The sequence below is a fragment of the Buceros rhinoceros genome, unplaced genomic scaffold, assembly GCF_000710305.1.
Source record: "Buceros rhinoceros silvestris isolate BGI_N320 unplaced genomic scaffold, ASM71030v1 scaffold42303, whole genome shotgun sequence".
Taxonomy (NCBI): Eukaryota; Metazoa; Chordata; class Aves; order Bucerotiformes; family Bucerotidae; genus Buceros; species Buceros rhinoceros.
The window spans coordinates 1-11,562 of record NW_010405131.1 but is presented as its reverse complement, the minus strand read 5'-3'; the positions used below and the strand labels follow the sequence as shown (position 1 = coordinate 11,562).

At 39.4% G+C, this 11,562-nt stretch overlaps 1 protein-coding gene across 1 annotated transcript; it reads left to right on the top strand.

Annotated features, from left to right (window-relative positions):
- Nucleotides 1–5,394: 5,394 nt before the first annotated feature.
- On the top strand, nt 5,395–11,142 carry LOC104491206 (midasin-like; the record flags this gene model as incomplete). Its single annotated transcript, XM_010133592.1, has 6 exons — nt 5,395–5,403; nt 6,032–6,258; nt 6,870–7,094; nt 8,541–8,648; nt 8,729–8,906; nt 10,930–11,142. Coding segments are annotated over exons 1-6 (960 nt in total), but the record flags the coding sequence as incomplete, so codon positions are not given.
- Between the last annotated feature and the right edge of the window lie 420 nt (nt 11,143–11,562).

The window sequence follows — 11,562 nt, the reverse complement described above, 5'->3', positions numbered from 1 at the left end:
CCCTTCTTTCCTCCCATCCTGCGGGCGGGTCTGGCAGGGGCCGCTAAGGGGGGAAGGGGACTCCCCGCGCCGCCATCTACTGCCGGCACCTTTATCTGCTTGCCGCCCGGTCACCCTCCCGCCCCTTCGTCCTCGGGCGGTCGGCGGAGCCGCTCTGCGGGAACAACTCCCCGCTCTCTGTCTCTCTGCGTGTCTTTGCGTACGCACTTGTTGCGTTCCTTCACCTCCCCGCCCCTCCCAGGGTTGTGCGGTGGGAGCCCTGTGAGGTGGGTCCTCTCCTGCCCTCTGGTACTCCTCCTGTCGCGCTTTCCGAATGTGTGAATGTCTTCTTTAATTGCCTTAAAACGGCATGTGGAATAAAAAGACAGAGGACTGGATTTTCTAGGGTCTGCTTTCTTCTTCTTCTAATTTTTTTTTTTTTTTTTAAACACGGTGAGGCGTGAAACATGTTCCTATTCTGACTGGTCTCCTGTTTTGGCTGCCTTAACTGTGAAAGGGCACCTGCCTTCTAGGGGGGTTGAGGCCTAACTCGTTTCTGTCTGTGAAATGTTTGAAGACATGTAGCAGGATGTCAACGCATCACTTGTTATATTGATAATACTTCTCATGATAGAGCTCTTGAAGCCCCTAAGTTGTGTACACAGTTCAGGGCTCAAAACTCGTATTTTGGTTTGAGTGACTAGGAAGTGTCCCAGTTGTTTGAAGATGAAAAGTCTAACCCATCCATTAGATTTTTTTCAGAATATTGGCTTTCAGTCTGAAACGCTGTCTCAGTTATGGTTGGGGAAGGCTCTCCTGCTGGTAGTCAGGGTTCTCTGTTGGCAGGCAAATAGCTTTTTCTTCTATCGCTACAGATCATGAGATCAAAGTAAATTGACATGTACGTATATTCCTTCGTTAGAGAGTGGATGCTAGTTGGTGGGAAGTAGTGATGAAGAGCTGCTATTCGAGAGAAAGAAACAGCTGAGAACTAGAGATGGGGATGATGTGGATATGTGATGTAGCAGACAGATGGAGTGGTGAACCAGAAGTGAGTCACTTGTGAGATATCTGAGGCTGGGAAAAAGACTGCCCTTTCCCTTCTGGCGACTGCGTTGAGATAGCCTTCAGGTTTAAAAGTGTTGTGGTTTAGGCCCAGCCAGCAACTAATCACCACTCAGCTGCTTGCTCCCTCCTCCCAGAGGGGTGGGGAGGAGAATCGGGGGAAAAAAAAAAAGCAGAATTCATGGGTTGAGGTAAGAACAGTTTAATAACTATAATGAAATAAAATAACGATAATAACAATAATAACATAATAATAGTAATGAAAAAGAGTATAACAGAGAAATAAAACCAGAGAAAAGACACAGCATGGTACAATTGCTCACCACTCCCTGACCGATGCCTGAGCAGCATCTGCTCCACTCTGGCCCAGGTTATATACTGAGCATGATGGAACATCCCTTTGGCCAGTTTGGGTCAGCTGTCCTGGCTGTGCTCCCTGCCAGCTTCTTGTGCACCTTCTTGCCGGTAGAGCGTGGGAAATGAAAAATCCTTAACTTAGGATAATTGCTACTTAGCAACAACTAAACCATCAGTGTGTTATCAACATTATTCTCACACTAAATCCAAAACACAGCACTGTACCAGCTACTAGGGAGAAAATTAACTCTGTCCCAGCCAAAACCAGGACAAAAAGTCTTGCTAAGTAGGAATTATTGAAGAGTGCTTTTATACAGAGAGTCTGGAACAGCATGTTAATAAACAACAATATGTTCTTTTGAAAAATGAATTACTATTTGAAAAACTTGGAAGCTACAGATTTAGGAGTATGTTAGGCTTATCTGGCCACTAAACAGCCTCTGGCTTCAGCCTTTGAACCTGATTTCCTACCAGTTGCTTTGTGTGTAACTTGGGAAGAAGCGAGTGTTCTGGGAACTTAGAGCTGTCTGTGCTCTGCAGCTTCAGTCTCTCTTTCCGGTAACTTACTTCAGCATTCCTTAATGGATTGGAACTTACCCACAACTGCTAAGTAAGGAACAGTGCTTTGAGATTCATAGTAAGGCGCTGTTTATGTGGTGATGGAAGATCTTGTTCCCTTTGCTGCAGTATGTAATAGAAATACAGCCTTTTCTGTGGAGTATTTGTGCAGCATTAACTCTGCAAGGGTACAGCAAATGTCTGTATTTTTCATGACAAAAATGGGATAAAAAAACCTCTCTAAAACAGTCTTTGTTCCCTGCCTTTCTATTTTTTTGGATTATTTAAGCAAACTGTAAGCAGTAGGGCTCTACAAGCTGCTGGAATGTACTTTTGGTTCTCTGTGTTACCAAAGGTCTGTTTGAATCAGAACGTCTTCCTGCACAGAATTCCAAATGCAGATTTTGTGCATTTGTGCATGTATTTTGGCTCCCTGTGATGGTGGAATTTCAGTGGAGAACTTCATTAATGTGAATGTTGGAATGCTAGTGGGAACGGAACTTTAGTGCAAAAATACCCTTATTCATTTCTGCCCTTCACATCCACCACTGTGCATATATGGAAAGACAGAAATAAAAAACCCCTGACCCTTCTGGATATTTCCTCTGTTTACTCTATGGAACCATTTTAAGTGAACTGGACATCTCCAGTGTGGCATGCTGCATCTCTTGTTCTGTTGGTGTTTTCACTTGGTATCCTTCATTTCGCCTTTCATTTTTGTATCTGGCAGTGAAAATTGTGATAATAATAACTCCAAGCTCTTATTTATAGCCCTTCAGTCCTGGCATTTGATGTTGAGAAGTGCCTTTAATTTTTTTTTCTATAAATGCAGGAAAAAGGAGGTGACCTAGCTGTCCCAAATTTTCCCAGCTACTCATTGGCTGTCAGAAAAATGTCCTAACACCCTGGCAACTAAGGCAGACTGTTTCATTTCTTAAAATATTCCTTCAGCTTTTTATTTGAAAGATTAATTAGGCTGTACATCATGTAGCATTATAAATGAGGGAAGGTATGTTGCACTTCTGTTTCCATCCTGGAGTGTGTTCTCATCTCCTCCTTTTAATCTGGGACACAGTATGTTAATAAATACACTGATATAAAGTCAGAGAGAACATTCTTGCTGCCCTTGAAGGAGTCTGTCCAACTCTATCACGCGCAATGTGCTGGAGGAGGTGTAGGAAGTTCTAGCTTGTTCTGCAGGTAGTTGAAGCTATCTTGTTCTCCTTGTAAGACTGCATATCCTTCTTTTTGATTTTTAAATTGTTTTGATAAAGTTTTAATTTTTTTTTCTGGAAGCATACGGGTTATAAGAATAATGCAGGCTTACGTTTTGCTTTATCTTACTGACCTGGACAGCTGCCAGAAAGAGCGGTCCTCCTCTTGTTTTCTTTTCGCACATTCCCATGGCCCAAGCCGCGCCTTTCTGTGACTTTGGTTCTCCTGAACCTAGTGAGTGTGCTGGTGTGGAAAACCTGTTCAGCTTTCTCCCAGTGGGAGACTTTGGATGAAGGATTACTTGGGATCATCCTGACAAACTGATTGTTGCCACGCAGACATACAGTGATAGTGCTGTTGTTTGAGGGAACTGAACAGAGCAGAGATCGTGTGTTTCTGTGTTGGAAGGGAAGAAGGATTTCCCACGTGTGTTGCCCTCCCACGCTTTAGAAGGATCCCGTCGTTAAATCCGTGCGTGGTGTTACATTCTGTGGCAATACCTGTGAGCCACCATCAGAAATGTGGCTTTCACAGTGGGCCCAGATGGTTCCTTGCAGTCATCCTTTTCTTAGTAATCTTGGGTTAAGCCGATTCTTAGCAAAGATTTCTGTACCATGTGAGCCCTGAGTAACAGTTCTGTGCAGGTTGAGAAGGTGTGCCACACGCTGCTGCTAGAGGAGCAGCTGGGGTCGAGTGTGACTCCAGGTCTCACTCCTAGCTGCGCTTCTGTTTGACGTGTCTTTCATTAATAATACGCAACGTGTGTATCTGTTTATATTTGGAAGAGCAGTCTTTGTGGTGCTTTCTTAAAGGAACTGTGGGTGTGGATTTACTATCCCAGATCTGAACGCTAGAATTAAACCCGTTCAGATCAGCTGTTCTTTGCTACTGGTCGAGAAAGTTGGGTATTTCACAAAGCCATTTCTAGTTAAAAAACCCCTCTGACAGTATACCTCTTGTCCATAAAATGTTTAATTTAGGCTCTGAAAGGCTTTGAAATCAAACAGATGGTCTCTTTGTGGATTGCAAATGTTGCCACTGTGATTTTTTTTTTAACAGTTTTATATGTCCTAAGGGTACTACACACAATGATTAAAAAACCTGCTTGCTCTAACTAAATTGCTAATGGAATGGATTTATTGTACAGTAGTCTTGTAACTACAGAATTTTACAGTCTGTCTCCTTGTTTATTTAGTATTTATTGTTAACTCTTCCTTTTATTTGATATTGAAAGCTCTGGTGAATAAATTAAGCACCCTGTTGTGCCTTGTTTGGGTAGCCAAAGGTAATTGGTTTGAAACTGAAGGTACTGCTTACTTTTTACAGCAGGGTTTGTCTCCAGTGCTTTTGAATGGTGCTGCATTTGAACAACTTGTCAATCATTTTGTCACTCAAAATCTGATCCCCTGTAATGAACAGTGCCTTGCTTGCTCTGTGATGAGTGCAGACCTTCAGCTCTGTTTTAAAAATTATTTTTGATGCTGCTCTGATACATGAGAGGAAGATAAAGTTACATCATGTTTTGTAAAAATAAACACAAAGCCTGTAAGAAGCCACTTGCAATTAATGTGATGATTTTGATGTTTGTAGTTTCCCTGCAGTTTCCCTGATTCCTTAGGTGCTGTGAGGGAATGAATGTCTTTTCAATTCCAAAAGGAGACCCAAGGAAGTTGGACAAGTGTGCCTGTCTTCCGGAAGGATGTCCACAGTGGTATATCCTTAGGAGGTCACTCTTTCAAAGGCAACTGCAGTCTGTTTATCTGGTAACGATGACACCATCCTGTCTGCAGGCCCAAGGGCAGGTGTCACCTGAGTTACAGAAGTCTAGGAGAAGCAGGAATTGGCTGCATGTGTTGCTGGAACAAAAGACTTCCTGAATCACAGAATATTTCTGTAGCCCCGTAGTAAGCACTTGTTGCCTACCTGTATTTACAACTGTTTGCCAAGAAAGAGAAAATTGTCTTGATCTGGGATAAGGATTCACTCAGCAGGGGAGGGGAGAGCGGAGCATCGAAGTTAAGAGCAAAACTGGTACAGTGCAAGTTCATAATCTTGATTTTTCACAAGTGATAATTACTTGTACTGCCTTATATGCTAAATGTCATGGAAGTGGAGAGATGCTTGGATAATACAATGAGCTCAGAGACTAGAGAAATTTAAACAAAACATGAGAAATGAGTTATTTTTCAGTAACAATTTCAGTTAGGAATGTTGAGGGGGATGTCGGGGGTATGTGTGAATTTTGGGGTTTTTTGTTTTGCTTCTTGTGTGATTTTTTTTTTTTTCCTAGCAGATGTGAATTTGTTTTCCATCTATTCTGAAGCCTATATATTTTATTTTGCAATGAAGAGCCATTTTTATATAAAAGTAAGGAAAAAATTCTCAATGTGGTTGGTTGAACGCTTTTTTTCAGAAGAAATTGTGAATGTGATGCAACTCAACCTTTTAAGAACTCAACTCTTAAATGTTTTGTGGCTCTCGTGAGACTGAACTTTTGAGATCAGTGGGAATTTTATTAACAAAGATGTATTAGTTGTTATAATATTTGCCTTTTCTTTAAAAATATTAAAAACTGTTTGCTTTGTCTTTCAACTGTAAAATATAATTTAGGATTTTGGGACTTTTTTGTAGTTCCTATTTAGTGTGTCATTGTCCATGTCACTCATTCTGTTTCCCAATTTCTTTGACTATGGAGAGCTGTGTCAAGTAAGTACTTCCATTGGGAATTCTGGGCTCCGTTCTGTTTTTTGAAAGATTTGTTCCTGTAAAATTCACTGTGAGTCCTGCATGAGTAGTCCTGAAGTTAAAAGTCCAAATAATTTCCTGTTGAACCTGTTATTACTTTCCATTCCTCTAGGTTTGGACTCAGCAGGATCGGCAGTGCATCCTCGATACGTTAGCACAGTTACTACTGGATAAAGAATGTACCCTATTGATTGGCCGTCAAGTTCGGCCACTCTTGTTGGATTTGTTGGAAAGAAATGCAGAGGCCATTAAAGCTGATGGCCAAATCAACCATGATCGGCATGAGAGGCTGTGTGTAGCGATGAGCAAGCTGGTTGCTGACCACCCTGATGTTTTGCCGTGAGTAATGCAGTGTCTCTGTGCAATGTCTGAATTTGCAGATTATGTGCTTGCCAGTGTTCGGTGGTGGTGGGAGGTGGTGTTACCATTTAGATTGTCCTCCACAATGACAAATGTGTTTTGAATTGAAAGAATTGGTTAGAAAACATGAGTCTTGAAAAAAGCATGTTTAAATTAAATTGTGTTGTAAGATCTAATGTGATTTTCATCTTAATGATCAAAAGAAAAGCGAAACAACTGTCATGAGAATTTCTCACAACTCAAATCTCTGCATTTAAGATTAGACCTGTAGGTCAGGAGAATACCAACTTACGTAAGAAGCAGTATTACTTTTTCAGTAAAGAGAGCAATCGAAGAGATTTCACCAAAGGCAGTACTGTTTCCCCTTGATAATTAAGTAATGATTTCTAATGAGCTAGCGTATATGTTGTCAGCTGATTGCTGAAGTGGTTGTCTTTCCCAAGTGTGGACAAAGTTAAATATGTGCCTTAGTTCTTGGTATACTGTTAATTACTGTCTTGGGACCTCTGTCCTGATGGTTTTTTATTAATGGCTATTTTCCTTTCCTCTGACTTGGATGTCTGTGTTACATCTCTTTCTTTCTTCTAAAGATTCGCTTTAAGATATTTTAAGAATACATCACCAGTGTTCCAGAGGCTTTTCCTGGAGAGCTCAGATGCAAACACAGTCCGATATGGGCGCAGACGAATGAAGTTACGGGACCTCATGGAGGCAGCCTATAGATTTTTGCAAAAGGAGCCATCAGTTTTCCGGGAATTATGGGACTGGAGTGTGTGTATTCCACTCCTAAGGAGTCATGACACTTTAGTCCGTTGGTAAGTTAAACTCCCCAGATCTTCTCCATTGAAAAGTTGTATCTGTATCTTGAATTGTATTTAAGAATGTTCATGTTCAAGTAGAAGAGAATCTTCAAATAATACCGGAAAAATCTGTGCTGATGGTATCTGTACCTGTGATTCTGCCTTCTCTTTTGAAAGCTGTAGTTATGTATCACAGTGAAACATAGGCTAGCTCTGAAGCTGTGGTCTGGAGAGTCTTTTCAAATAATTTTCAAATAATTTCAGTTGGATTCATGGAAGATGGTGGATTTGTCCACTTAACCTCTACTGTAAACCTGTTGGTGCATTGCATTGCATTCTAGCACATTGTCCTAGAAGAAAGTAGAGAGGAATCGACTCTTGCTTCAACTCACGCTACAATGATAGATTATGCTATTCTTGAGTTGTTGGGGTTCTTTTTCTATTGCTTGTATATAGACATCCCAGACACTGTAAAGCTTGGCTTATTTAAACTACAGTTCCCAGTTGGCCTTGTTGCAGACTTTGCATGTCATTTTTGGTCAGATGTTTTATGTTACTTGTCTGCCTGCAGGGCTTCAACCTAATCATGTGATCTACCTTATTTATGTGAGTAGTGGTATTGATAATGACTTTTATTTAAGAAAAAGTCTTTAATAGTCTTCATTTTTTTTAACATAAATTCAGAATTATGTTAGTAACACAATTTTAGAACAAGGTGTATAATTTAGGAAGGTCAGGAACAAGAGTGTTGTCAAATCTGTCAGCCATTTTATGAAGCTCTTCAGGATGACATACACTTAAATAGTCCTAGAGAAAGAATTTCTAGTTCATTGACTGGAATTGGTTTACCTGGTGTTCAGGTAATAAGTAAGTGAATGAGCTGACTTTTAAATTTTGTCCTGAACCAGTCATCTTCTGGCAAGCTTTATTTTTTTTCCTCCTTCCCCCTCACCAAGCTTGTTGAAAGCTTTGTTCTTGGAAGGTAAAAACAGTGGTATAAGAAAAAGAAAGTGTTTCATGATTTGTATTGAATGTCCTTTTGTTGCAGGACAGCTTTATGTAGTAATGAAGTCAAGACTTGTGAATTGGCTTCTTTTGGCACCAAGTTCATTGTAGTAGGGTTATTTTAGAAATAGCATGAAATAGAAAGCAATTTTGAAAGGGAAATGGAGAAGAAAAGAATCTGGCAAAGGAAAACCTGATTTTCAGTGTCTTATGTCAGTCTTCTTTACTGTATTTCTGTTGATCATGCAGTCTGTAAAGTATGCCAGGGTAGAATTGTTTTTCTCAGTTCTGAATATTTCTCTAATCTTAAAGAATGTTAATTAAGCATAGCACAAATAATTTCTGTGAAGAAAGTTTTTGGCTTTTTTTTTCCCAAACTTGGTATTTTGGTTGGCAATTGACAGTTGTCAAACTAAATTTTTTGTTACTACGTTTTGTTCTAAACCTGATTTTTAGGTATACTTCAAACTGTCTTGCTCTGGTTACATGCATGAATGATGAGCATAAATTATCTTTCCTGAAGAAGATATTCAGTCCTGAGGAGCTAATACATTTCAGACTAAAGTAAGAACTTTTAAGATCTTAATACACTATTTGTTTTTGTTGATGGCTTTCAGTTGAGTTAATAAACATGATTTTCACAGGCTGCTAGAAGAATCTCAGCTGCAGAATGTGGAACAAGCCCTTGTTTTGACCAATCCAGACTCCTCATTTTGGCAAAACGAGAAAGAACTGCAATATACGCAAGGACATATTGTGTCGGGTGACCTCTCTGCAAATGTAGTAGCTGTGTGTGGTATTGTGCTGCCTAGACTACGACTTGTTTCTGAAGAGCATTTTTTTTTTTTTGTTAGAATCTCTAAATGCAGCGAACTGACTTTACTCCCTGCTTGAATGGTATTGAGATACTGCATGTTATCTTTTAGCTTTCTCCACGTTTTTTTTTTTTTTGTTAGAATCTCTAAATGCAGCGAACTGACTTTACTCCCTGCTTGAATGGTATTGAGATACTGCATGTTATCTTTTAGCTTTCTCCACGTGTGCTGTAAGCTAGGGTTGCATAATATGGACGCTGCGAAGAAGCTCTGCAGTGGAATGAAGCAAGGAAGGTGTAATAGTGCTGTTCATTTTATCTTCATGTAGCAGTTCTTACAAACGTACTATTAAAGAATATTCAGCCTTACATAGTACCTCCAGTCCAAGTTAGGGGGATATTCCATAGCTGAATAAAGCCAGAATCTGGCACATTTGCTTTTACCTGCATGAAGTAGTGTTTTTTGCTATACAGGCATCTTATAAAGAGTCTTTCTCCAAAGATACACTTAGTTCTTCTCTTAAAAGAAAACAGGGCTGCTACTTACTCTTTTAGAATGCAGAAAAAAGTGAGAGGAAGTGGGCAAGAACTTAATTTGTCCACCAGAGTGAAGTGCAGGGCAGAATGTAGTGTCTTATAGTTTTTAAGAAGTCCATTGAAGGCATAAAGATTTTTGAGCAAACGGTGTTTAACCTTTTTTCCCTTGAGATACTGGTCAGTTTATTTTTTTTTGTAGCAGCAGCCAGTATTCTTGAATGTTTTTATCTCATTTAGGTATAGTTTTAGCTTTTAGCTGAGTATTTATATTTAATTTTGTGACAGTCATCTACAAATTAAGAACAAAGAAATTAATGAAGACTACCATTGTCCAGAATTTTTTGAGTAGCAAAAGCAAGGAAGGAGGAATTTCCTCCCAAATTCAGCCCTGCCATCCCAACTTCTCTACTCTAATTTGCTGTATTCTAGCTTTTTTTAAAGGATTGAGCATGTGATTTGAAATTAATTGCAGCAAAGGGAACTGTGGAGCTGTTTAAGGATATAACTTACTCCTGTGCCAATGTCATTGCTGCTGCAGCTGTGCTGAAGCTAGGCCATGCTATAAACTGGATTGCTGAAAGGGTACTCTTTGTCTGTGAGGGAGGAGAGAACTTCCCCAAAAGGCATGCTTTTATTTTTTTAATAGCCTCAAGTATTTCAATGATCTGGTATGCAGCGTAGTTCCAGTTATGCTGGGGAGGTTCCAGTTTTCATCAGAGGAGGTCTGACAAAGAGTCAGGAACCAACTGTAAGGGAAGGCAGGTGCTCTTAGCATTGTTACCATGAAGTGGTATCAGCAGAGGAGATCAAACTTAAATAGAAGACACTTGTTTTGGTACAGTATGTACTCTGACTTTTTTTTGTCCCTGGCTTTTGGCAGGAAAACACTAATTGTTATGCCACATACTGATATATAAGTGACTGTAGGAAAATCAATATTTGGACAGTATTTGTAGCATTGATTAGTTACCATTCAATAAACTACATTCATTGCATTTTGATTAAAATCAAAATGTTACTGAATTTACCTCTTTTTTTCATGCACTGAGTTTAATGATCTTATACTTTGGGTTGGGCAGGAAGAAGTAAATACAGTTAGTATTTGTACTTGCGTCATCTGAATCAAGTTGCTGTTTGATTTGTCCTGTGATTTGGATCCATTCTGATGACATGACTTCACTTATATTGTAAATTGTATTTGCTTGACATGGGTTATGATTGAAGAGTTACTGTGCCTGTACTGACAACTCTAGTGTGAACTCTCTTTGGGAACAAAATGTACATGTACTTCATTAAGTGCTTCACCTATAATAGGTTTTTGATGAAATCTCTTTTAATATCTATCATTAAATACAGCTGATATGTGTTGACAGATCTGCAGGCCAAAGTTTTCTAGTTCTTAGACTCGCTCTCTGTTGTTCTGTGTTGTACAACTTGTAAAAAAAAAAAAAGTAATAATTTCAGCATAGTAACTCACATTTTTTGTTTAAACAGGAAAATAACACCGGCCATTTTGTTTTGGTTGAATCTGCCATCACAAATCTTCAAAACCTTGCTATGGCTGTGGCATATCAGAGCCCCGTTTTATTAGAAGGACCAATAGGATGTGGCAAAACTGCTTTAGTTGAATATTTAGCAGCTGTTACAGGAAGAGCAAAGCCCCCTCACATTTTGAAAGTCCAGCTCGGGGATCAAACTGATAGTAAGGTAAATGATGGAGTTGTTTTATAGCTGGATGATCAGACATAATTTTTACTTAATTTTCCAATGAGATGTTTACCCCACAATCCCTTAATCTATTCTTAATATTGATGAGAATGAATAAATAAATGTGAAGAAAAATTACAGTTAAGCTTCAGTAGGTTTTAAATTCTGTGCATAAATGTACTGTATTTGTTTAATTCAAATTATGCTTTATCGGGGTTTTTCTGTGTGGAGGAGCCCTTTTTGTTCTGTAATTGATTTGTATTGGGAAAAAATTACTCTAAAATGACTCTAGCTGATACTGAAGGCTGTATGGAAACTTTTATTTCAGTTTAAGTGTGCTAATGTCCGTTTTATCTGATCCCAACTATCTGCGGTAAAATAAGGTCCTGTGATCACAGAATCACAGAATCATCCGGCCGG